Raw genomic sequence first — 27,663 nt, 5'->3', positions numbered from 1 at the left:
ATTTGTATTTCATATTTAGTAGTATAAACTCTTTCTTAATTGTATGTAAAACTGTTTTTGTGCACCTTTTTCTTGTTGTAAATTGGGCAGTGAAGTTATATCTTGATAGAAATGGTTCCGTTAGCATTCCTGACCATTTTGTTGGTTATAGGGAGAGGCATTGGTGATGGGTTATGATTGCATGGGGTACGTTCTTTCAGCAACTTTATTGATGTGTCTTCGTATATGTTATCTCAAATATAATATTTTTTTTGAAGAGATTGTGCTACATGTCAATGGGGACGCACTTTTGCCTTTTCTTGTGTTTGGATAAACATGTGAAATGTCATACATAGCTATTGATTGTCAAAGTATGCTCATTGCCCAATGATTTCTGATTTCTCCTGCTTTGATACTTCTTTTCCTTCTTTCAGTTTGTATCATTTCTATCATGGTGCTTTCAGTTACTGGCTGTGCACAATAACAAAAGTTGACGACATTTTGTTCAATAATATTAGCAAACTCTGTTGAATTCTTAAATCAGAATGCTTTATTTGTATTTTCTAATTTTTATACTTTTGATTGATGTTCTCACCATTAAACCTGACAGGTGGGATCTTTGGAAACCAAACCTGAGGTCAGCTATGGAGAGTGACATGAAAGCTGTTAGTGAGGGCAGAAAGACCAAATCTGAAGTACTTGCTTCTTGCTTACAGCAGATGAAAGATTGTTTCTTAGATGTAAGCTCATTTCAAATCCATTCCTTTTTTCAATATGCATTGCTAGTAAGCAGCCAATGTGTTGCACAGAAACTTAAAAGTCATTATTGAGTAGAGAATAAATAATAAAAATAAAATAATATTATGTAGTGTGAATAATGTCATAAATGTTTTCTAAGGCATACAAATTTAAAGAAATCATTTAAAGACAAAATTTAAAGATAATAGCAAGATCTGCTGATGGAGAGGGGAACTTAAAAATTAGTTATGAATTATTTTATATTAAGTTAAAATTTAAAGAAAATAGCAAGATCTGCTAATGGAGAGGGGAGCTTAAAACATTAGTTATAAATTATTTTTATATTAAGTTAAAATTTATGACAAAAAAATTATAGTTATTCAAAAGTCTTGAAAAATATGGTTAGTGCTTAAATAAAATATTATATGTAAAATGATATAATAATATTAGAAATTACAAATTTCTAACTACAAAATCTTAAAAAGCAGTCACATTTTTTATGACAACAATTATTAGTTAAAAGTCCTGTCAAAATAAATTTAAAAATTTAGAATAATTCATGATAAGAAATTAATAGCAAAGTGTTAAAGAATATACCAATATTTGAAAACGCGAAGCTAGCATACCTTGCAGTCCACTTCGATCAACACAACATATCATCCAAAAGAAACGGAATTAATTTTAATTTCAAAGATAATAAATTTTACAAAAATAAAACTAAATAGTTTTATAAAAAAATATATTAAAAAATTAATAGTAAATTTTTAGAGAAAACCCCGGCATTAAAAAATGTGAAACTATCATGCCTCACAATCCATTTACAAAATACATGGATAGGAATTACAAAATAAAATCAAAGTATAAATTACATTTCCACCAACTTGATTAGATATGCATATTTACTATAACACTCAATACTTAACAAAAAAACTCAAACTAATAAATTCAAAAATAAAAATTGGGATTGTCTACAAAGAGACCATTTTGTTTACAAAGAGACCATTTATCTTTTGTGCATGACGGTTTTAATCATTCTTGTCCTTTAAATTTTAAAATGGGTGGTTGTAAGAGTGTCATTGAGAGACACAAAGTTCCAAAAATAAAATCTCAAACTTCATAACTTATCCGAAGCCATCCAATTTGATATCTAATGAGTGAGAATAATTGTGACCTCCATGTATAAAAGGTAAACGGTCTCTTTATAGACTGCCATAAAAATTAGTGTTCATGACATACTTAAAAAATTCAAACAAAAAATTGTTCATTGCAATTATTAAATAATGATATTTAACTAAAAATGAGATGCAATTCGTTTTATTAAACTTATAGTAGACAAAACATCCCTTAAAAAACATAGAAGGCAAAGGAAAATATGAACCTAAGTAAAATAGTTTGAAAGATAATAGCACAAAAAAAATTGTTGAGAAAAGAATTGAAGCTACTAGGATAGGCACCAAGATCCATCAAAGTGGGCAGAGAGTTTTGCAAAGACTGTAGAAAGCAGAGAGTAGATAGAGAGGATAACAAAGAGTAGAGAGGATGAGAAAAGAGTGAGAAAATGAGGGATTGGGCACCGTTAATATAGGGGATTGGGAAATCTTGGTATCACACATCTTTTTAAATAGAGAGAGACACACTATTTCAAACAGAGAGATATGATTGAGTAAGGATAGATAGGTGAGATATGGGAGAGATGAATAGAGAGAGATGCATTTTTTTTTGGTAAATAGATGCACCTTTTCAAATCGAGTGAGATATGAGTGAGAAGGGACATAGAGATGAGAGATGAAAAATATTTAAGGAGATGAGGATAGTGAGATATTTTAGGAGCAAAATAAAGAAAATAAATAAAGAGATGGGAGAGCTTTAATGAGAGATTCACCTTTTCAAATTTTGAGAGAAAAAAAAAAATTGAAATTCAAAAAGAAAAATTTAATAAAAGAGATGGGATAGGTGAGTGAGATGAGAGATGGGAGACGTGCGTGAGATGAGAGACGGGAGTTTAAGGAGATGCACATTTTCAAAATTTGACAGAGGAAAAAGACTCATTATCAAAAAAAAAAAATTCTTAAAAGTAAAATTTAAGGAAAGAGATAGGATAGGCTATGAGATGTGAGAGTTTTGTGGGATGCACGTTTTCAAATATAAGAGATGAGAGAAGTGCGTGAGAGGAGAGATGAGAGAGTTTTAAGGAGAAATGCACCTTTTCAAATTTTGAAGGAGAAAAAACTTAGTAATTCAAAAAGAAAAATTAAAAAAAGAGATGGGAGAGGTGTGTGAGATGGGAGAGTTTTAAGGAGGGATGGGCCTTTTCAAATTTTAAGAGACACATGTCATAAATAAACGAGGTCCTCTCGCTTAATATATATAGTAGATATAGTACTAATGTTGGTCATATTTGTTGTTGTTTCTTGCTTCATTATTGGATATATAATTGGATTTTCAAATTTAAACACATTCAACCTGGCGTTGTTCATTTTAAACAAATTGTCTTATTTAGAAGAGCCCTTTAAGTTGGCTAAAGTATTAGCCATTATAAATTGTCCTCGGACACCCTAGAGCCATAGTCAGTCCACTCAATACCCAAAACCCTAATGCCCTATTAACTCCTGTCACCGTTAAGCAGCTGCTATATGATCGCCCTGTTCACAATTGGCTCTCTCTCTCTCTAAAGCTGGAACACTCGTGGAGTTTTATCTCCTTGAGAAAACTGTTCTTCAGCATCCCAAATTCCTTTTTTTGTTGAGAACAATCCTTGATTTCTTTTAATTATCTAGAGAACCATCACTAATATACCAAATATATATTTCCATTTAGTTCAGAAGCCAATCGTTGTTTTTTCCATGGCTACAGTTTGATCAGGTTCACTTCCATCTGATTGGAATTTAGTTGGATGGGTTGATTTTGGATTCCCATCAATGTGGCCCAACTATCTCCCAAGCAAAACATTTGGTTTGATCAAGATCATGGCAAATAATTCGCCCTATTTGACTTGGCAGAAGTAATAGCAATACTGAGATTATCGAGTTGCACATCCTAAAAGTGAATTTTTTAGTCTTCATTTGCCATAGCTTATGGGATACACAGATCGAGATGAGAAACAACTGACGATATATTAAAGGATTTGGACTGAGTTTCAAGTTGCTAGAGAACTCATTTGAATGCGAAATAATGATCTCTCAAGAAATATCAAGAAAATATGTACACATGAAACAGCAATGAAACTAAGACTACCTCTTATAGATTTAATCTTCAAACAGCCTAAAAAAGAGATAGATCGGGTTGGGGTCCTAAAAAAAATGGATTATTGTGAAGTTTTTTATTTTATTTTTTATTTTTTTAAGCAAGTAGAAGGAAAACTAAATACACCCTAATTTGTGGGCTGAAACAATTCAGATCCACAACATTTGACTCTCTGTGGCTCAAAATATATTTTAGGCATGATATCCTCAGCCAAATCCACCACAAATTATACACTTTTATTGGATATTTTCAAGCCTTTAGCAAGAGATTTTGTAAAAATAGAAAGCCACGAGAAAATGCTTGGATCTAGTTAAAAAACTTTAAATCATACCTGAACCCCTTTAATATGGGTGTCAAATCTCTGCTTGAGAAGCCGAGTAAATGCCCTCAAGAAATTGCAGGTTCTGACACATCCGTATGGATAATGTCATCTCTGTATACATGAAGATGTCATCCTCAATCATGCAGGAAGAGTACTTGATCTCCCTCTGCTACATTGTTATCAAGATGTAAAGCATCTATTGGATTGGTTGCTCCTTTGATATGATAAATCTTGACATCTTTCACACTGTAGGTTTTTACAATGCAGAGAAAGTAAGAGATTATAGAAATTGAAAAATGGACCAAGTTGCAATCCACTTGGATATTATTAGAATAAATATGTGATATAGTTACATGTTTGCCTTCTGTTCATTTACAGTTGTTCCAATGTCTCCTTGGATTGCATTGAGACTCTCGGTTCTCCATTATATGGCATGCTCGACGGACTGTAGATAACACTATCTTGTACAGAAATGTTGCTAAGAGCCACAAACACGTTCTTATTGGTAATCTTTTTCTGGATATATAATAGATCAGTAAAAAAAAAAGAACATAAAGTCTAGGTACTGAAAAGTATTAGGCCTAATACACACTTCCAATCTAGTAAACAAATTGCCTTCCTTTTAGGCTTTTTTCTCCTTATTTGGTTATATAATTATAAGGGTAATTTAATTCTTATTCATTTTCGTACATGACAGGAAGTGGATTTTCCCCTGCAAAGGCTACTATTCTCACTGCTTTGGTTCCATTTCATTATAGTGTCACGAACAGGATATATGGTTGACTTTTATGTCCTCATGTATCCTATTAAAGAGTCATAAGTCAATAATGTAATGAAGGTTATCAAATGCGGGATGCTGACTCAATGCACTGGGGGGGTCCGATACATTATTTAGACAATTATGTCATTTAATTCTCTTCTATTTATTATCTTATGAGTGAATTTTAGCAGGAACTTTTGTTGCTCCTTTGACAATCTTGTGCCCTGTACTTTTACTTAGAAATTATGTTTACTTGTTCAGTTTCCATGTTATGTCATTGAATAAGAGGAAATTGGCATTCTAAATGCCTTTGCAGGTGAAGTCACACAAGGCAAAACTGTTTGAAACAATGGGGATCTTCTTTGAAAGGTGGTAGTTTCTCTAATCAAGGAAGTCAAATAGTACATACATATCAATTTCATCATTGATCGATTTGCATTGTTTGATACAGATCCAACACACCCGGCGGAGATAACCTGCATCTGGCTGGAGGAAAAGTTCGCTCTTGCCAGCAGTGCCAGGAATCTGAAATGGTGCTCAGGAGAAGACCTGTAAAGTCACTGTCCTATCCTTCATAACCCGGAGAGATCTTACTTGCACATAATTTATCATAAACAAAATCATGTATTGTCTTTCGCATTCCTGAGAATTTGAGATAGTATTTTACAAGTATGCTCATTTTTGTGTTTTGAATTCCAGTATATGAGATTAATAGGAACTAATTATGAATGTCTTCTGTAGCTTGACACTAGATAGTTTTTGTATAGTGTTCATCTTCTTGACGTATGTCAAACTTTGACCTCATTCTTGCAGTAGTTTCTTCCCTGTCTAGCTGATTGTTGTTATGCGTGCTTGTTTAGATGCTGAATTGGGTCAATAGTTTAGGCAGCTCTGTCAGAGTGTAGTATGAGTTCACCCACAAAAATGTGTGTAAAAATGAAACAATGTTTGTGATTATATGCATCATAATGAATGAGTCAGCCTAGTGTATCTTTCGATTGGGAACCTAGTGCCTATGTTCAGAGTATTCTAAGCATAAATTAAGTCACTACTAATGATTTAGCTTTGTAAATCATTTGTTTTTTTTATTCTTTTTTTAATTGAAAAAGCTATGCACTAGACCATGAATGAATTTTTACTCTTAACTAGGAAGAGGATGTCGGCAATGCAAGCTGGAAAAAGCAACTAAGACGTCTCAACCCATTTCTTTTTATGTTATATTGTATCTTACTAGAAATAGATAAATTTTCCCTTTTAGAGCATTCAACTTCATCTGCAGATTGCAGTTAGTAGGGTTTTACTCTTGGTCATAATACATGTGGGAATGATCACTCCCCTAAGAGGTAAGAGGTGATCCAGGATGCATGGCGTTACACGGGATTTTTAACTTTTAAAACAAGAAGCTTTTTGAGGGTTAGACTTTGGGATCTCAAAATTAAATATTTCCTTTAAGGTTCCTTTGTTTGGCCCCAAGAGCTTTTGTGGGCCCCTTATTTTAAATAGTAAAATGACTTCATGTTTATTCAAAGATAAATGTTAAATCTGCCCCTTTTGTGTCTCAATGAGTTAGCTGAGTCAAAGTAATACTTGGTCAATTCTCACTTCGACTCTGGCTTTTCTACATTAACCACAAATTTTAGCATAGTTACTTCTCTCTTATTACTAAGACGACTGGATTGAAGTTGGCTCAGCTGAGATGCACTTTTGGATCACTTATTTTGTCATTTGTGCTGATCCCAACATGTTGTTGAAAGCTTTGAATCAGCGTTTTAAAAATCGCCGAGTCGAACCGGACTCGCCCGGTTCGACTCGGAATTCACGAAAAAGGGACCGGATCGGTTCAAAAACCGGGAATCGTCCGGTTCTAGAGAGAACCGGACGATTCCGCACAGTGACTCGCCGATTCACTGTGCGGAATCGGCGAGTCCGTGAAGAACACGGGTTGCACAGTGTTCTTCACGGATTTTTTTCAAATTTGTCATTTTTTGATCACTTTTTTTGTTTTTTTCGGCACGTGATCTGTTTTTCAGGCTGTAAACAGCTTTATTCAGCTTTTTTAACGATTTAATGGTGGAAAAATTGGTTGTTTTTGGATCAAGAAAAATTCGGGGTTTAGGGTTTCCGCCATTTTTGAAATTTCATGCCAAATAGGGCATGAATCTTTCAAAATTTGTTGGCATATTGATCTTAAAGCTGTGAATCAAAAGATTTTGTTACTAATTTGTGAAAATCGTTGAGAAAAACAGACTTTTTTGGAGATTGAAGGCTTCGGTTCACAAAAACAGGTAAGAACTTTGGGTTTTTTTGTTTTTCCGCCATTTGATTTATTTCATGGCATATTTTGAACAAAATGAGTTCAATAATTAGGGTTTTTAATCTTTATTGTGTCTAGTATGATTTAAAATTTTTAATTTTACGTAATCTGGTCAATTACAGCAAGAAATTTGATATGAACAGTGAGATGTCAGGGGAAAAAAATTCCGCTGTTTTTTTTTTTTTTTTCCGCCTTTTGATTTTGTTTTCATGATATATTAGAAATAATGTGTTAAAAATTTAGGTTTTTGATTCCTTATATTGTTGTTTATCAGAAAATATAGTCAATTGGATGTAATTTATTCACTTGGAGGTGAATTTTTGAGTTAAAATCGCTTATGTAAAACGACTCTGTGAAGAACAAATTTTTTTTTTTTTTTTTTTTTTTTTTTTTTTTTTTTTTTTTTTGTAGCCCATGATAGAATTTTTTGTAATCTATGATCGAATTTTTTGTAATCCATGATCAAAATGTTTGTTTTTTTTTCTTGTAATCCATGATCGAATTTTATTTTTTATTTTTTATTTTTGTAACCCATGATAGAATTTTTTGTAATCCATGATCGAATGTTTTGTAATCCATGATCGAAATGTTTGTTTTTTTTTGTAATCCATGATCGAATTTTTTGTTTTTTGTTTTTTATGTAACCCATGATAGAGTTTTTTGTAATCTATGATTGAATTTTTTGTTATCCATGATGTAATTGTTTTTTTCTTTTTTAGTAATCCACGATCGAATTTTTTGTTTTTTTTTGTTTTTTGTTTTTTGTAATGCATGATCGAATTTTATGTAATCCATGAACGAATTTCTTGTAATCCATGATAGAATTTTCTGTAATCCATGATCGACTTTTTTGTAATCCATGATCGAATTTTATGTAATCCATGATCGAATTTTTTGTAATCCATGATCGAATTTTCTGTAATCCATGATCAACTTTTTTGTAATCCATGATCAAAATGTTTGTTTTTTTTACTTGTAATCCTTGATCGAATTTTTTGTGTTTTTTTTTTTTTTGTAACCCATGATTGAATTTTTTGTAATCCATGATGGAATTGTTTTTTTTTGTTCTTGTAATCCACGATCGAATTTTTTGTTTTTTTATGTTTTTTTTTTTTTTTGTAATCCATGATCGAATTTTATGTAATCCATGATCGAATTTTTTGTAATCCATGATCGAATTTTTAGAAAATTTATGAATTTTTTTTTTTAATCCATGATCGAACTTTTTGAAAATTTGTTAATTTTTTTTTTAATCCATGATCGAATTTTTTGAAAATTTGCTGTACTTTTTTTTTTATTTCTTTTTATCCATGATCGAATTTTTTGAAAAATGATGATTTTTCGAAAAGATGTGAAAATCGTGATAAAGTTTTGATTATCATGATGTATTAAACATTTAAACCTAATTTTTAATTTTTATTGTTTGAGTTTGCTGTAATTTTTTTTTTTTTTTTTTTCATGATCGAATTTTTTGAAAATTGATGATTTTCCGAAAAGATGTGAAAATCGTGACAAGGTTTTAATTATCATGAGGTATTAAACCATATTTTAAATTTTTATTGTTAAAGTTTTTGTTGAAAAAATTGTATGTTGATGGATTATTTATGCAAAAAAATGCATGTTATTATATTTTCAATACAAAACTGTATTTTTTTTATTTGTTGTTCATGGATTTTTAAGTTGGAATGACTGATGTTAGCCGGCTCTTTGAAGAATTGTTTTTATTATTAATTTTTTAATGCAAAAAATGTATGTTCTTGATAATTGAGTTGTAGCCATGTTTGGAGCTTGCATTTTGTATTATTCTAAATGTTTGTAATTGATATGTACGAAATATTATTGTCAAAAAAGGTATTTTGCAATAACAAATAACAACGAATATGACTACATGAACTACCGCAACATATTATCACTACATATTGTGATTATTTTTCTTTTTGAACTGTCAAGTTAATTTAAACTTTTTACATCTTAAAACAGTTGAATCATGTCAAGATCTATAGAAGACCCTGCATGGCAACATGGGGTCAGACTTGATCTCAACAAGAAAGACAAAATTATTTGTAATTACTGTCAAAGAGTGATAAGTAGTGGGGTACATAGGTTCAAGCAACACTTGGCAGGGGTTAAGGGAGAAGTTTCTGCATGCACTAGTGTCCCTAGTAATGTAAAAAAACAGATGGTGGCAATTCTTAATGCTAGCAAAGGTAAAAAAATTGCCAAACATAGGACATATCAATATTCGCATATTCATCCAAAAACATGAAAATTCTTAATGGAGTACCCTCATTTTTTATTGAATTCCTAAAAAACAATATTTATAATGAATTTTAATAATTTTTTCGGATTTTTTTGAAGCTTTATTCTGACCGATTCACCCGATTCCGATCCGGACCGCCGATTCGCCGATCCGGATCGCCGATTCGCCGATCCGGATCGGTTTTTGAAAAGCCCGATCCGGGTCACCGATCCGGTTTTTAAACCATTGCTTTGAATCGATGGCTCTCCTTTTTGGACCAAATATGGAATACGATTGGCAATGGGCCAGGTGGCCTGGCCCAGCCCTGCCCCGAAAGAGTAGGGCTTGTTTTGTGGCTTGAGGGCCAGGCCATGACAGGGCTGCCCTGGCCCGGTCCGGCTCTATAGTTTCCTTTATATTTTTCAATTTTTTTATATTTTTATTAGGTCGTCGGACCGGTCTAGGGACAAGGCCGGGCCGGGCCGGCCCAAGCCCAGCCTGTTGCCAGACCAAATACGGTCTATGTGATGAGTATATATATGTATATATAATTTATATATTATAATACAAAGACACCATTTATCTTTTGTACATGGAGGTCACAATCATTCTTGTAAGAGTGTCATTGAACACACACAAAGTTCCAAAAAAAACTCTCAGACTTCGTGACTCACCCAAAGCCATCCAATTTGATATCTAATGAGTGGAATGATTGTGACCTCCATTTACAAAAGATAAATGGTCTCTTTTCAGTGTTAGACTTGTGTTTTTGGAGATTAAATATGTCAATAAGTGCGTGCTACATCTTTTCATATCTATTTGTTTCCTAATTGTATAGCATGCTCTTTTGTGCAGGATGGAAGCTTTATGGTTGGATGTTTGCGCTTCCCACTTGTGAGTCTTGCTTCTTTCTAAGGCATCTGGTTTTTATTCTAATGTACTCAACGGAATGATCTTCATGTAGATTTGTAACTTTTCATAAAATTCACAAAAACTTTCCTTTGTTTGGGATTCTATTTCATAGACAAAAGATCCCCTTACATCCTTTTAAGAAGAAGGGGAAGTGAGGTTGAACTAAACGAAGGAAACCACTGATACAATGGGTTGACTATCTGAGAAATGGACTGGTCAAGAAAGAGAGTTTTATGTGATAATCAGTAGCTTATTGATCCCAATGTTAGATTTTTTTTGGATATGGACTCTGATGTTGGCAATGATTGGAAATCTGTTCCTTTTGTTTTGACCCTGCTTAATCCATAATAGTTCAGAATTGTTATGAACTGTTCAGTGCAGTCATTGGCATATTTAAAAGCATACATAGCTTCTAGTTCTAGTATTGTTGCTTATATGAGTGATAAATTGAGCAATAAATAAGTAACAGCAATCCCCTTCCAAAATGTCTAGAGATCTCTCCAGTGCTATATACTGTTTCATAGTTTCATGCCTCCAGGCATTGAAACAACTCCTAGATACCCAGTGACACAATGTAATACTTGACATATTTTCTCATTGTGGGTAACTGCCATATATCCAGCATTTACTTAGTAAAGTTCTTTGCTTCTATCAATGGTTGGTCTCAAATGCCATGTTTTGGACTCGGGATGGCAGTTGTTAGGGGAGGTAATCTAGGAGTTTTAAAAGGTATTTTGTCTTCATAGATCAAGTGCCTTGGATGATGAGCAGAGATCTCTCTAGTCCCATATACTGTTTCATGCCTCCAGGCATATATAGGTCTCCTAGTTGTCCATTGTTGCTACATCATACCTGACACATTGTCTGTCCTCATCATGGACGCCATGTATCCAGCATTTACTAGGTTAAGTTCTCTTCTTGTATCATTGTTTGTTCTCTGCCAATTAGGTTCAGAATGGGGATTCTCAGGGAAGTAATCTAGGAGTTTTAAGAAGCTAGCATGTTTTCCAATTTATACTACTCATGACTTAATACATTCTAAATTTGTCCCAGCATTGCTCAAGTACCTTTGAAATTTTCATGTATATTTTGGGGAGGCACAACTGGCAACTTATCTTTGAGGCTATAAGTTTTGGTGTGAAATGTGTGGCTATGTAGAATTCATTGCTATAAAATCAAAAATTTTATTTTCTTCTTTATTATTGAATTTGAATTTACAAATGCCAGCCACAATACACTGTTGTAAATGTAAATTAAAACCCTAAATACAACCTAGGATCTTTCCTTTTACTGTCAAAATAGATAAACACAATCTATTGATAGAAAACCAATCTATCTCTCAAAAAATAAAAAACCAATCTTCCACTAACAATTCAAGTGTAAATAATGTTTCTGGAAAATTACAGTGCATATGGAAATATGACTGAAAAATAAAAGTAAACAGCTAGGAAGACTTACTCGATTGTGCCTAGGGTTACTCTCATAGGACTTGGTACACCCCACATCTGATTACCTGACTATGGCACACTTTTTATCCATTAATCTTGCTGAAATTTCAGAGTCCGGAAGCTTCTCTAGGCAGTACCTTTCAATCTAGGGTTTAGAGAGCATTAAAATACAATTAGGGTTTTAAGGGGTTACTCACCCATGGGGAGTGGTAGACGTGGGGTTGAATCCAACGGTTCCACATGTGCCCTTCCTTTATCCAATAATTATGAAAATACCCTTTACAAAGAATATACAGCAGAAAATAATTTTAAAAATTTCAAAAACTCATAAAAATATTTCTAATAACAAAAATAAAATATCTAGGTCAAGATAAGTGACTATAAGGGCACTCCACTCGACCCAGTGATCATGATCCACAACTGTCTTCTCAAACCGACCCAACGAGAGCCCATGACCCACAGTCTCATACAGGGTTCATGATTGGCTCATTAAAGTTGGTCAATAAACAATGAAGCCACAATTCCATAATGTACGTTACAGTTCTTCCCCCCCCCTTTAAGAGGAAGCTAAGCACATATCACTACAATGCAAAAGGGGACTCTCTCTATGCACATGTATACGTATCATTTTTTAGGGCTGCCTCTCGGTAATGCGGCTGTCAGATGTACATGCAATGTTAAAAAAGGCAGAGGTGGCCAAGGGCCTTGACTGCCTAGCCGGCCGCCCAGATTCTTGGGCGGCCCTAAGGGAAGAGAGTTGGGGTGGGAGCCATATGTGGTTTTGTGTGCGTGTGTGTTGTAATGTGTGTGTATGTGTTTAGCATTTGTGTGTGCATGCGTAGTATGTATGTGCGTGAGGTCTTGCATAAAATTCTTAAAGATCATCCTCTTTTTTTCTTTTGGATTTGTATTTGTGAGAGAGAGGTCTCGAACACTTGGAGGTCATCTTCTTTTTTTCTTCTTCTTACATGTAAAGAGGGAGCATATGGGTCCATGTGTACCTATGTGTGTGTGTGTGTGTGAAAGAGGCCGTGCATCGAACACTTCGAGGATATTCATCTCATATGTAGAGAGAGCACATGGACCTGAGAGAGAGAGAGAGAGAGAGAGAGAGAGAGAGAGAGAGAAGGGCAATACCTAGCGTTATTTTTGTTAGGGTTGATTTGATTTTCTTTTTTTCCTTTTTCTCTCAAAGGGATGGCACTACGTGGGTGCCTAGACCACCTAGGCGCCCGCAGCATAGGCGGTTTGTCGGCATGGCCGCCTAGGTGGTCAGCAGCCGACTTTTTCTTCACTGTGTACATGCCATGCAAAAGTTTTTTGAGGATTTAGTCCCTGCTGTCGCAGGCATACATTCGCACGTAGGAGACGATACGACTCTTCATACGACTCTTCTGTCCTACAAACCAATTTTGGGCATCTCTCCGACCTCGACTAGAGATGACCCATTATAAACTCTTTTCAGTCGTGTCATAAGCCGGTAAGGTTTTTGGGCAAGGCCAAGGCCATAGGCCACCTAACCCTTAGTAAATCAACACATGCACTCCCACTGAAGTGTGTAATCCAAATAAATATCTTTTACATGCTCTTATGGCCTTTAGAGGCCCCAAACCCCAACATGGTATGATACATACAGCGGGTCTGCAGCCACATTCTTATGGTAGCAAACCAAATGAATCTGAAGAGATATGAAGCTAATTTGAAATGTATCTGATAGCGAGGAGACCATGAAGTTAAACATGAACCAAAGTGTCCTCCAATGAGTATCTGTTTTCTACATATTTCTCTGTGACTATCCACTTGGGAGAGTATTATTAGTTAATACCAAGATGATGAGAATTATGTTAACGAGGATTTTTAGATTTTTTATGCTGTCACTGATATGATGGGACATTGTGAATGTTGGAGCCATGTTTGTTGATTTATGTAAATCCTTTCATGTCTATGAACATGAGATGCTTTTTTAAAGAAATGTACACGATTTTGCAAGTGTTAACTGATCTGTGCATTATAATAGATACTTCATTGCTGGAAATTCAGATGGGCCGAGAGCAAAATGCAAATTAACTGGAAAATGATTTTTTCTTAGTTTCATATATAATTTAGTTGTCATCATTACCAATGACAACTAGTACCATCCTCAGCCACAAATGCGTGATCTTTGATATTTTATTTTCTTGAGCATTGTATGACCAGGCATAGATATATCATCAAGATATACCTAGAAAGAGCAGTGCTAATCAAGATGTACTGATCATGCAAAAGTTTTGCTTGTTTAGTATTTTTCTTGTGATATGTTCTGCTGACTAAAGTGAGTGATCTGAATTGTCTTTATGAAAACTCACTTTGGATAGGAATCGGGCTTGGACCAAGTTGGTAGAGGCTGGGTTTTCATTGCACAACCACAATAACTTAGCAAAACAAACTTCGGTGCTTGTTTGAAGCTATAAAGGGCCTTTCTCAACTCGCAGATGATCCCCCATGTTTATACCATGATTAAATTCTGATTTTGGAACCAAACTGTTGGGATCGAGTGCAGGGATTGCTAAAGGCTAAAGGGATCTTTTAGGGACCAGCATCGAACCAAAGGTGTTGGGATCGATGCTAGAGCCAAAGGAGCAAAGCCTAAATTCGATGCATTGGTTTTTTATTCAGTTGGGTGGCATTGTCCAGAATGACGAGGGAGTGAGGCTAAGAGGGGGATTTTGATGGAAAGGTGCTTTCCGTTTTCAGTTGCCAACTGGCTCGAAGAAGCTTCGCCTACTGAAAATGCCTATCATTTATGGGATCTGACAATATAGATCGGCCCAGGACAGTTTGATAGTTTGACCAAAATCCTTCATTTTCAGATTGACTGAACATGCACATGTTAGGGAATTATATCCCCAAATGCTAGAGATCTTGTTCCCAACCTTTCGGGGAATCTCAAACGCAACGTTTTGGGATTTCAATGTCAATCTTTGGGGATCTTGCTCCCAACCTTAAAAAATATATACAGTTTAAGACTATATGTAATACTCTTTAAAATAGAGATATCTTTTTTTATGGCCAGCAAGTAATGCAACTATACTAAAAAAAAGTATAATTGCATTACTAGATGGCTACATCATCATATCATTTGAGCTTTATCCGAACTATCAGTTGACTACATGAATCTTGTTCTACCATTCTACTCTACCATTTATGTCTGCTTGGATCTTCCCTTATACCCTTTTTGAGCCTTCCACTTGAACTAAATCGCTTCTCCTAACCGGTACTATATTAGATTGATGTTGTACATGGCCATTCCACCTAAGTCTACTTTCCCTCATCTTATCGATTATTGGAGCTACCCTAAGTTCCTTCATGTATCCATTTCGAATTTTATCCTTTTTGGTCTTGCCACTTATCCATCTCAACCTCCTCATCTCAACTACACTCATCCCCATGGATATTTTGTTTCTTGACCACCCAACATTCTGTCCATAAAGCATGACTGGTCTTATAGCCATCCTGTAGAACTCCCTTTCAGTTTCATTGGTATGCAGTGCTATATGGCTACAAATAAAAAAAAAATATATCATTTAAGTCATTATCTTAGTCTTTAAGGTGGGCATCCCAAAAGTCCAAAAAATCCAGATTCCTTGAATATCACTTTCATAGAGCGCCAAAGCAGGATCGCCACCTAGGTTGGGAGATCCTGGCTTCAATAGTTAGAACCATGTGGGCCTCCTCGTGTAGATCATTGTGCAGGAAGTATCCAATTGGAATAGTGGCAGATTCATCAAGTTTTCAATTTTGTTTTGCAATTGGACTAGAAATCTATAGAAAATTTACAATAGACTCTTTAGAACTAGTGAAATTTAAGGCTAGCATGGACCTGTCGTTTGACCAATTGGACTGGGAACTGTTGCCCTCACTAGTTGGACAGGGGTTCTTGAACTGGTGGACCATGGAATCAGCATCGAACTTGAGAATATCCGGTTCATGCTTGGACCATAGTTGTTCGGATCTTCTAAGCTACTTTCTAATCCTTCTCCAATTATCTCTCCCCAATGCTCTAGGATAGGGAATTTCAAGCTATCTCGATTGTTTAAATTTTTGGGATCTCGATTCCCACCTTAAAGACCAAGATAACAACCATACCGATGACTTTCTTTATTGATAGCCAGCTCTAATATAGTTACATTGCTTGCTGGCTATAAATAAAGAGATCCCTATATATGCATACTTTTTAAGGTTGGGAGAAAGTTTGGAGATCCGAAAAGGATGGAATTAGGATCCCCAAAAGATTGGGATCGAGATCCCAAGATATGTATTATATTTGACCACCCTCCCAACTATGGGGATCTTCTAGCTTTTCAAGATTCCTTGCTCTTGATCCCATTCCCGATCTTGCTCCCCATCCCAACAACTATAGCTTGGACCATCCGCTTAGACCTACCCATACCAAATTGGCCAGTCTAGACCTGCTACAGTAAAAATTGATTCTGACCTTTCCTCTTATTATTTTTTCATCCTTTTTGGGTTTTTTATTTCTACCCTTTCCAATATGGTCAGGGGTGTTTTTAATAAGTGACATTTGGGTTGGTGGCATTTAAAAGCAAGTTTTAGGGAGAGAGAGAGAGAGAGAGATCAAGTTTTGCGATCTTTGACCCCTCTCTCTACTGGAAAATCCTAGTTTGGGGCATATTTCTAGCAACTTTTTGGGGGATTTCAGCCGCTTATTCCACACTATTTCAACCTCTGAGTAAGTGCTTTATATTTATTGATTTGTTTGTTTAAGATTTTAGAAAAGTTAGAAAATTCTAAGGTTTTGCAAATGTCTTTTTTTTAAAAAAAAAAAATCATTGCAATCATTGCGATATGTAGTTGATTTCTGGCATTCGGCATAATGGTTTTGGCCTTAATGTTGTAGGCACTTGCCTATTTGGTAGATTCTGTATGTTTTTCTGTATCGATAATCAGTTTTTTATTTTCGTTTATTTTATTTTTGATTGTTTAGTACTTTAATGGAACTATGGAAAATATTGAAATGCAGAAATTGTCTCATAGTAAGTAATTTCTAAAGTTTTTATATTTTTTATATTTCTTTATTGTGATATGAAAAGTTGATTTTTGTTTTGTTGTTTAATACTTAAATGCATCTATGGAGAATGTTTAACTATAGGATTTTCTGTTTTTTACTATTGTCAGTTTTTTTTTATACTGTTAACATTGCATTGATGGAAGAAAGAATACACATAAGGTACAAAACAGCCCAAAGGGCAAGCAAAAAGGTCACCGAGAAGGGTGACAAAAAAAAAACAAAATAAAAACGAGCGACCTGGAAAGCTAGAGAAACCACCAAAATACAAAAGCTATGCTGGTTGCGCTGAGGACTATCTAGTAGTAGCAATTACTCTGACAAAGCTCCTTGCTTAGCTAGTTCATTGGCTATTTGATTGGCCTCCCTCCAGGTATGAGTCCAGGAGGCCTGCATATGCCAACAAAGATCATTAATTTCATCAAAGATGTGCCAATGTCTCCAAGGTGGTTGGGATTTGCGACAGGCCCAAGAGATAACATTTTGGAGTCCCCTTCTATTATAAGAGAGGGGCCCCAAGATAGGTTGAACCACCTGAGAGACAGAGACCTTCGAGAAGGGCACGGGCCTCAGCCTCAGTGGAGTCGGCCGTCCCAATCGACAAAGAGAACAAGAGTAGGGAGATATCCTCGCTATTATTTTCAGTTTTTCCCAATAATTTTTTTAATAGTTAGAATTTTTCTAGATTCTTTTTTAGTTTTTTTCCTGTTCTCTATTTTCTTTTAATTATTAGTATTTTCTTGGTTTGTTGTTCTTTTTCTTTAAATTTGACCAATTGGACAGGTGATTCAGTCTTGTCTGAGTGGTCTCACAGAACCAATGCGTCCATAGTCTCGACGTCCAGTCTGTTCTTCTTAACATTTCTAAGTAACCATTTATCAATAAATCTACAAATGGAGTCATCTACTTTAGTCTTACACATGCATTAGGAGCCAAAATTAACCTCACTCTCAAGTAAAGGCATCAATCCATTTAATTTCTTGATCTCACAATTCCACACACTCTTGCCTGTTTAGTTGTGGGTCTATGATTTCAAGCTTGAGTCAAGAAGTTGAACTTGTTTTCTTGACTCCTTTTGATAGAAATTTCTGTTTTGGAATTTCTTCCTACATGTAGTGGCAATGAACTTATTGCATGCTGCCCATATGGAATTACTAGATTCTTTTTAATTTCAAGAGTACTTCTGTCTTAATTTGGGCCCCTTCAGCATCTGGCATATTCTTGGTCTCCTCCTTTCGGTCAATCTCTACGCACCATAATTTTTCTGGCCACTTTTGTGCTTCGGCCTCTAAAGCTTGGAATTCCTTCATTCCTCCTAGGATTTATATGCTCATTTGGATCACTCTTCACGAGAGATTGTTAACTATTGATCAGCTTCAAAGGAGAGGAGTTCAAACTCCCCAATAGGTGCACTTTGTGCTTGCAGGGCGAAGAGTTGAATGCCCATTTACCACTTCATTGCGAGTTCTCCAGAACAGTGTGGAAAAAGATCTTGGAACTTTTCAAATGGGCTTGGGTCACCCCGAGCTCAATCCCCCATTTGTTTCAAGCTTATCTCTTCTCATCTTGGTACAAGGCAGGCAGAGTCCTTTGGAAAGCATCTTTATCAGCAACCATTCGGGTATTGTTGATTGAAAGAAACCACATAATTATTAGGGGAAAGAGATCCACAGCCGTCCAGTTGGCGGAGGAAATCAGAAACCTTGTGGTTTTCTGAGCTACCAATCACAAGCTTTTCAGGAATTCCTCTTTCACTGATTTCCACAGCAATTGGCCTAACCTATTGATGCAATCCCACCCTAGAATCTCGAGGACATCTTTGTGGAGACCACTTGAAAGGGGTACTATCAAGCTCAACTTTGATGGTTGCTCCCTTGGCAACTTGGGACCCTCAGGCGGTTTCTTTCAATCGATCTCTTTTGTTGTCCTTTTCCTGTTCCATTGGTATAGCGGACTCCACTCTTGCTAAGGCTCTTGCCTTGTTGGAGGGGCTTCGCAAGTTTGAACCCTCTTGGAGTTCCAATCTGACAGTTGAAGGAGATACTAAGAACATCATCTCCTGGGCATCTAACTGCTTGCCTTAGCCATGGCATTTAGATGACATTTTCGTAGAGATAGTGCCCCTAACCAGGAATGTCAGCACTACTTCGAGCCACGTCTTCAGAGAAGCCAATTCAGAGGCTGATGTTTTGGCAAAGGAGGGGCCTCTTCCAACTCCCCTTTAAGGGGAACTAGTTTTTGTGTGCTCACTTCATCATCGCTGATCCTCTTAATAGCCTCTTCCCTTTTGTACATTTTGGTCCCATTAGGGCTTGTATAGAGTGACCCTTTGGGGTCACCATTTTTTCTCTTGGGAATGTATCGTGTGACCTTGAGGGGTCCCCATACTTCTCGATTGTCTTGTAATCTTTACGTATTATTAATGCAATTATAGTAAACTTCACTAAAAAAAAATTAGTACTTCTGTCTTTACGAAATCTGCAGATGTCCTAATTTCTCCAAAGCTATTACTAATCTACACCATGTCTGTTGTGGTAAAAAGAACTAATATTTCCTTTTTTGAGTTAGATATTGGCACAATAGTTTTCCTGCTATTCCAATGTACAAAATTGCTGCCAGTAAATAAAAAATCCAGAGACAGATATGCTATTGTGATTCCATCAGCATCCACAAAGGCACTCTTGCAAAATGATGATGAGGGATAAAGTGATATGCCCTTTGCTGGGCGGGACTTATTATTTCGGAATGTCCATGTGACCATATATCATTTCTTTGTTAGTTCTGTGTAAATCGACTTACTACCTCTATTGCATATGATTTGCATGGTCTAGTTGATATCAATTAGATGAGCTCTCCCAATGTCATCATGTATCTAATATGACATAAGGATATATGATGCAGTATTATCAAATAACATGCTATGGTCTGCATCAGTGGGAGAGGTACTTGACTCGGCAGCCAATAGCCCACATTTGTCCAATAAGTCAACTGTATACTTTCTCATATATGGGAATCCTCTGAGTATCCGTGATAGTATGTGTCTGACCTAAGGCACCCATACCTGTCCATGTAACATGGATTTGCGATTATCAGTTATATTTGTTATTCATGGAATAAAAGGGTAAGAAGGATGCATATGCAAGCATGTGTTTTAGCTCATTTATATACATGAATTAAAAGGCTAAGAAAAATTGAAATAGCCCTCAAGTTTTGGAAAATGATCAACAATATATACATCTCTTTTTTAAGGGTTTTATTATGTATGATGCATACGTAATGGTGTGGACATACCTAGCCATATGATCCTGAGATGGTTTTGTACCGTAAATAGTGCAGGAATGTTGTGTGGCTTCCTGGAGCAATATCAGAAGCACTGGTCACTGAACATGTTTGCAATGTGTGCAATCCAGGTTCTATAATTTGGTTTCTGAACACTGGATTTGACTTGCAAATTTTGTTGTTTAAACTCTTAGTTTTGCATAGCTTCTGTAACTTTCTGTGATCCTATTCTCTTCTCATGAGATGCTGTATTCTATTTCAAAATATATTTGTTTCTAGAACCTGTTTTCAAGATTCAGTTCAAGTTCCGCAGGATGGAGATACCCCCCAACTTTGATACAGAACACTTGGGTAAGTGTAGAACTAGAAGTTTCCAGCAAATGCTTTTCTTTCTCTGATAGGCATGTTTCCAGCATATACTTGAAATTTATGTTCGGGATGCTCGCTTTAATGTCTCAGTGATTTGCTTGGATTGCCTACATGGATATTGATAAAAGATCAAAATAAAAGCACGAGTGGTAGAAGTCCAAGCAAGTGGTTCCTAAAACGTGAACTAAGTCATTTTGAGCTTACATAGGACCACTTTTCTGCAGTTCCTGCATGGGAGTTTTGCAGGAGACTTATAAATACTTGTTTATATATAAAAGATGGCATCGATTGAGTATAAAAGGTAAATTCAGAAGAAATGAAATGCTTGTTTATTTCTTGAAAAATGGTGTTGCGCTAGTGTAAAAACTGTTGAGAGACGTTTTCAGAAGGAAGGAAAACCTTTTTAGATGAAAAGGTTCTGAGTATAAAAATATTCAAAGGAAATGTCAAAAGAAATTGAATCATTTCCTATATACCTGCCAATCTTTGACTCAGTCCTTGGTTGCATTGAATGGGGTTTTGATAGAGTGGTAAACTGTAAAGTGCTGCTTCTAGGCAGATCTAGTTTATGTTGCCTTGGACATAAATGATAAAATATACATGTAACAACTGGTTCTTAAAATGTTGGTACAAGAACATACCCATAAACATAATTTTAGATTATTGAATGCATTAGAAATAATGAAATATCACAAATAATCTTAAGAGTTGCCTGAAATGCTTTCAAAATTTGAAGTGTCCCACATATTATAAATTTTCAGTAGTTTTCTGTGTATTTTCTGAAGCCTCGTATCATGATTCATTGACATTGGTTTATCAACCCATTGGGAGCATTCAGGATACCTTGAAATATAAATGGAAAAGCATGTCTAAATGAACTATCAAAAAGAAAAAAAAGCAGAGACAATATCTCAGAAATATTTGTTGAGCATCAAGTTCAAGTGTGTAAGACACCTCATGGATGTTATTCGGTCCATTTTTTGATATATGGGCAGGTTGATTGGGCACCAAAGTCCTACATTTGGCCTTTCCATTTCTACATATTTCTGCAACATTTTTATTCAATTGGAGTTGTGTATATTTTTATATATCATGATTCAAATATGACATTTTAGGGTGCTATGAGCGATATCAGTGGCTTGATGTCTCATGTCGGCACTTTCAAACATGGGTTGTAATAAAATATAGTAAATAGGCCAGGCTTGTGCCTTGTGGCTCGAAAATGAGACCTGCTGTGGCAAAACCTAATGCGTTACCACCACTCCTCCCACACATTAGTGTAATAAAAAGGTTTTTTTTTATAAATTTTTAAAAATAATATTTTATTTGAAAGTGTTAATACAGACTTGTCTTGCTGTATTGAGTCTTTGTGCTGAAGTACTAGGCAATTTCGACATGTGTTAGACACCAGCATGAATTCAGGTCTCTCAGACAATCGATGAATGCTGCCAGGTTGCATTGGTGGTTGCGACGAGACTCTAAGAGAATTGATTCAGATATGTGGAACAGGACCTCGCAATCTTTCTAGTGGTTCAGGTTAGTGTTCAATTTATAAGTAAGAATTCTTGTAAGTCATCTAGTCTGCTCGTCATATTTATGATTACATTGTTATAATGTGTTTTATCCTTGAAGGACAAGTAAATGGCTGAACAGTCTAGCACATGCAATTCGCTGAATAAGATGTTCTTTTTGTTTTATAAACTTGTATTAAGCTGTTTACATTTCAAATATATGAGAGCTATTGTAGAGTCGAAAAGAGGAGTAAATTATAAATAAACCCAATGGCAATGGAAATAAGATGGGAAAAAGTCATTGAGGTGGTTGCCAACTAATTTACTGGCAAAGAGGTTCCTCCTAATAAAACGTTTCACTTAGGTAGCACTCCCTTTTCTTTTCTTTTTAGAAAAGTCCAAAAACTGCCCCTTTCCAGGTTTGGAATCTGGAATAAGCAAGGGTATTTACTATTTTTAACTAGTGCCTTCAGCAGGTTCATTTTGCCAAAATGCCCATGCTTGTTCTAGTTTCCAAACTCATGACAAGATTTCTTGATGAAAAACATTTTCCAGGCTTGGAATAAAAACAAGCTGGGGTATTTAGGTCATTTGGCTTAGGTGATTTAATTGGGTGAAGTTATCGTAATGCCCTTACTTGTTCAGGGTTAGAACAAGGGCAAATTTGGCATCTTTTTAACAAAGTTTTGAGGAGGTTCCTAGATGAAAGGATTTTTTTAAAGTAACTACTTGGTAAAATTGTGGATTTAGCCACCTTATTGATTTTTTGAGGTGGTTGGACCATTTTAAAGATATTTTCCCCAATAAGAATTATGTTTTTCATTTGTCTGCAGTTTATTTTCCCCAACCAAATAACTGCATGGATTCCTCTATGGGTTAATTTGTTGCAACAATTATCCTTTATGTATAATGATGACCCCCAAAGTACTCGCTAAATTTACTTTTGAATTCTCCAAGTTTTTCACCTGTAAAACAATTGGCTTTGCCAAAGAGATGCAAAAGTATGGTTTTGAAGAATTCTGCTTACTGGTAAAGCATCTGTTCTGCTGTGAGATTTCCAATGTCACTATATGACCATGGAACACCGATATCATCACTTGTAATATGAGCTTGGAGTCACTGTCAAATTCTAATTATTGAAGTCCTTGGAGAATCAGGATTATAATCTTTATTTCTCTATTTTGAGGTTTTTATATGTGCCAATTGATCAGGAACAAGAGGTAGACAGCCCACTCAATTCTCAGGCAGTGCTCAGAGACGAAACACAAGCCAAGTAGTTTGTGCGCGTTGTAGGCAGTCAGGTCATTCTTCCAATGATTGTCCTCAGATTTCACGCTCTCAAGATGCTCAGAGACCCGGCCACGGAAACTCGAACTCTGGTATTGCCTACTTGAATTAGTGCCTCTCTCTCTCTCTCTCTCACTCACTCACTCTTATACATATATTTCATACAGGCAATATAGTGAATTAGTTTTGAACTGTTGGTTGGAAATGTTTTAATGCAGGAGGAGCTGATGTCCTATGTGAAAGTTGTCAAATGCCATGCACTGTGCGTACTGCTAATACAGAAAATAATAGGGGGAGAAGATTTTACAAATGTGACAGACAGGAATGCAACTTCTTTATGTGAGTCTTCATCCCCTCTATAGTTAAGCCTAAGGTTCAGGGGTTCCTAGGATGTGGACAATCTGATGCCTTCAAATATCTAAACCTCATGAACAGGCAAAATGTTTATTCTATTTGTCTGCTGTTTTCACACTTGCTCACATGAATGTAATCTTGTTCATAAAGATATTAGGGTTTTTCACCGTAATCTTAATCTCTGTTTGTGTGTGTGTGAAAGGGAGTGACCATTTCATTATAGTATAATGAAACTGCTCTATTAAAACCATGTTTGTGGCCATCTCATTATTATATAAAAAACTGCTCTTTTAAGAAACCATGTTTGTGCCATTTGCATGAGTTTAAATTTGCCCGCACTCTCTTTATCCCAAGTTCCCAACAACAATCATCATCATCATCAGTACCTTTTCCCAACTATTTTGCATCGGCTATACGAATCTTGATCTGCCATTCCGCTCTATCAAGAACCACACCCTCAATGAGGCCATGAATCCCGATATCTTTTCTCATTATTCCCAACAATAAATCCCAAAAAGAAAATTGAATTTCACATAAGAAAATGTCAAAATAAGTTTCTCTCTGATAATAAGTCCAACCATCCACTTGGAAGATATTGAGATATTGGCTGTTAAGAGCTCAAATTAAATTCGTTCTTCCTTAGAACTGTTCATCTAAGCATGATATGGCCATCTACTTAATTGGGAATGAAAATTGTCCCCCCTAAGGCCTAGATCTGATCGTCCCATCGAATGGAAAGTGTGTTTTTTAAATTTATTGGTTTTAAGATTGGTTATCAAAATAAAAAGAGTGTTTAAAAGTTCGGGCCAAACAATGACACCTAACATGTTTTTGAAGGTGTGTTTCATTATATCACTATAAAACGGTTGCATGAAATCATTCCCACTGTGTGCATGTGTATATGTGTGTGTATTTGTCTGCGAGAGAGAGAGAGAGAGAGAGAGAGAGAGAGAGATGAGCCCTCTTGGGAGCATTAATTCAAAAGTGGTCTGCCCAGGGCTAGGGCTGCCTGGGCATACCAACTAAAGACAGGCATCCTTTGGCACCACCTAGGGGACCGCACCCACCTAGGTGCAAAAATACCCATCGGGTGGGGTTTTTTTGGTTGTTTTTTGTTTGGATTATAAAAAACACATGAATATGCATTTTTTATACAAAAACTGGACCTAAAACAAAATTATTGGACACCCCTTCCCCCTTTGAACCTGGGTCGCCCGGCTTCTAGGTGGTCGCCTTGGAGCCCTCCTAGGCTCTGCCCAGTGCTTTTTGGAACTCTACTTGGGAGACAGGGTATGTGAGCTTCTCTTTTTTGTAGTATTTTCTCGCTTTCTAAGCAGCATTTATAAACTGGCCTCAGATCAGTACTAGCTAGAATTTTGAGTCTGAGTCTGGCAAGCCAACTCATGCCTATTCAATGACAACACTTTTGGGTTTTAAAATTGTTAAACTTGGACGAGCCCCATGGTACTTGAACAGTACTTACCAGGGTCCCGAGGTGAGTCACATGTCCGGCTTTCAAATGCTGCAATGAAATGCATGCTGGACTGTATTGATTTATTCTTATTCAGATATGTCTGGGACTTGGTTTTCATTCAACTCTATGAAGATCAGGTCATGACCTTGTCGAGAATCCATATTTCTCCACAAAGCAACCTAATTGTAGTATAACAACGAACCAATACTGTATATGTTAGCATTGAATTTGCAGTTTAATATTCTTCTTACATTATCTTCTATTTAACTAGAACCAAGAAATGATTTGTTTGATGTTGGATTTCAAGTGAGTAGTATTTAGCACGACTTGTGAATAGTTATACATGTTCTCTATTCTCTACCAAATGCCTAAAGCAATATTCTTTGAACTTTTGACATCTAAGATCTCAACCTTCTTCCATTTGGTTCCAATACTAGCACTCTGATACTGAGTTTACTTTTGGCAATATGGGAACAGATGGGAAGATGCAATCGGAAGCGGCAATAGAGGAGCTTCACGTGTGAATGGGAACAGGTCTAGTGTAAGAGGCGGTCAGGCAGGCAGGGGTCGCGGTAGACGGGGTGCACGGAGTGGGGCTGCAACCTTTGTAACAGCAACAGGTGAGCCTGTCTCTGATAGGAGGTGCTTTTCATGTGGTGATCCATCGCACTTTGCTAACGTGTGCCCCAATAGAGGGATGTAGTTGTCTTCATGCAATGCAAGTGTATGGCCCTCATAATTTGTTATTTGGGAAATTCGACCTCAATGCGTCCTGCCTGTCTGTGCTTGTGTATTAGCGATGCATGTTGTGAACTTGTGATGCATGTTGTATATATGAGTATTTATATTTGGTAAATCAGTTGAAGCTATGTTTTGGTATCATTGTATGAGGTTGAAGACTTGAAGCACAAGGGGAAAGCGAGATCATCCCTTGCATATTGTTTCAATGTACCACCAAACTTAGCTCCCTTCCTACACAACCACTCCCCACATATTTTGTCTCTGTCATCAACTAAAGAGATAGGCATTCTGCAGAATGCCATACTTTCCGCGTAAATCATGTGGAACACCCTCACCATCCTTTTTCATATATGAAACAGGTTGACTATTTCTCAGAAATCCAACAAATTTGATGTCTCATGTTGCCCCCTCTATTTTAAAAATATAAAAAATTGTCACCCGTTTTCTGCAATGTCCGAGACAAACACCCCTGTGGAAATAAAGGAAAAAGTTTTGATGGTCCTGGTGGGACCACTTTGTATATTGGGTCCTATTGCAAAAACTCCATGATTGAGGGATTTGTGTGACTCTACAAGCTCTCAAATCATCCTTTTTCATCTCTATGGTCACTTATGAAAAAAAAAATTGATTAGGTGCTAAAAAATGTTATGAATGAATTTCTCCTTTGCCTCATGAATGCAAATTTTATGGTGGATCAGATCTAGTGTTGTAAGAGCTCAAAATCTTTTTCTTGTTATCATCACGGATGATAAGACTGAGGCTTTTAACACTTTCAAATATTTTTTGTTTTATTGATCACGAGGTGAATGAAAGATTTTTTGAAAAATTCTAAGCCATAAACCCCCCTAACTAGGTGTTTTGCTCGTAGGATAAAATGTACCATTCCATTTGTTTCCACAAACAATTGTATAGACACCCTTATATAAAGGAAAAAGTTCATACAAGGTGCAACCTTAAGTTTAGAAGCAAGAAGTAATGTTGTAATCTATACCGTCCATTTTAATTAGATGATTTAGATTTGATACTGTTTTAACAGGCATACTCATCAAAAGCAAGCCCTTGGGCTTATGTACGGTACTATCAGTGATGGGGACCTTATGCTCATATACCAACTAAAGAATATATTTACCTATTAAAAAATTAGAGGAATAGGAATAATGAGTTTAAAATAAAATCCAAAAAAATAAATTAATGAAGTGCTGATGAAAATTTTAAGGAAAATAAGCTAATGGATGGAATGGATGACGCTTAAAGATGAGCCACTCGGGAGAGCAATGTGGAAGGCAATCAAATAAAAATGGATGAGTAATTCTAACGAATTTGAACCGGTACTTAAAATATAGAGAAGATAACATGGAAAGCAAAAAGAAAATTGCACTAATACTGTAGTGATTTGTATTTAGGGATAGGAAAGGGGTTGGTGTCGTGGTGGAAGCATCTCCACACTCAGTTACCACATCATGGTATCCAAAAAAAACAAAGATTTGTATTTAGGGATGGCAATGGGCCAGCAGCTCGATCTCTTTTTTAGTAGAACTTGGGCCTCAAGCTGTCGCTTGAAGGCCGGGCTAGGGTTAGGGCTAGTGCCGGTTGGGCCCTCTTTGTTTTTTTTTCACTTGTTTGGGTGC

The 27,663-nt window shown here is 36.0% G+C and overlaps 1 protein-coding gene across 13 annotated transcripts in view; it reads left to right on the top strand.

Annotated features, from left to right (window-relative positions):
• TOP3A (topoisomerase 3alpha) overlaps window positions 1-26,150 on the top strand; it is a 36,334-nt gene extending 10,184 nt beyond the window's left edge. The window contains exons 14-24 of one of the 13 annotated variants that reach the window (XR_016044829.1): window positions 152-186; window positions 590-719; window positions 5,359-5,411; window positions 5,494-5,593; window positions 10,451-10,489; window positions 20,357-20,430; window positions 20,579-20,650; window positions 22,121-22,204; window positions 23,391-23,558; window positions 23,685-23,805; window positions 25,772-26,150. Coding sequence is in view for 2 of the 13 variants with exons in the window: in XM_020661725.2 (XP_020517384.2) it covers window positions 152-186; window positions 590-719; window positions 5,359-5,411; window positions 5,494-5,593; window positions 10,451-10,489; window positions 20,352-20,430; window positions 20,579-20,650; window positions 22,121-22,204; window positions 23,391-23,558; window positions 23,685-23,805; window positions 25,772-25,997 (1,107 nt within the window). In the remaining 11 variants the exon portion in view is untranslated. Of the gene's footprint in view, window positions 1-151; window positions 187-589; window positions 720-4,660; window positions 4,788-4,979; window positions 5,055-5,358; window positions 5,412-5,493; window positions 5,667-10,450; window positions 10,490-20,351; window positions 20,431-20,578; window positions 20,651-22,072; window positions 22,205-23,390; window positions 23,559-23,684; window positions 23,806-25,771 lie in introns of those variants that run through there. The other 12 variants (XR_016044828.1, XR_016044827.1, XM_020661725.2 and 9 more) reach the window with 12 other exon arrangements.
• The last annotated feature ends 1,513 nt before the right edge of the window (window positions 26,151-27,663 follow it).

This window comes from Amborella trichopoda, chromosome 11, assembly GCF_054954075.1.
Source record: "Amborella trichopoda isolate Santa Cruz 75 chromosome 11, AtrichopodaSantaCruz75HAP2 v2.0, whole genome shotgun sequence".
Classification (NCBI taxonomy): domain Eukaryota; kingdom Viridiplantae; phylum Streptophyta; class Magnoliopsida; order Amborellales; family Amborellaceae; genus Amborella; species Amborella trichopoda.
Note: the sequence above shows the minus strand (reverse complement) of the source record. Positions and strands in the feature narration are given on the sequence as shown.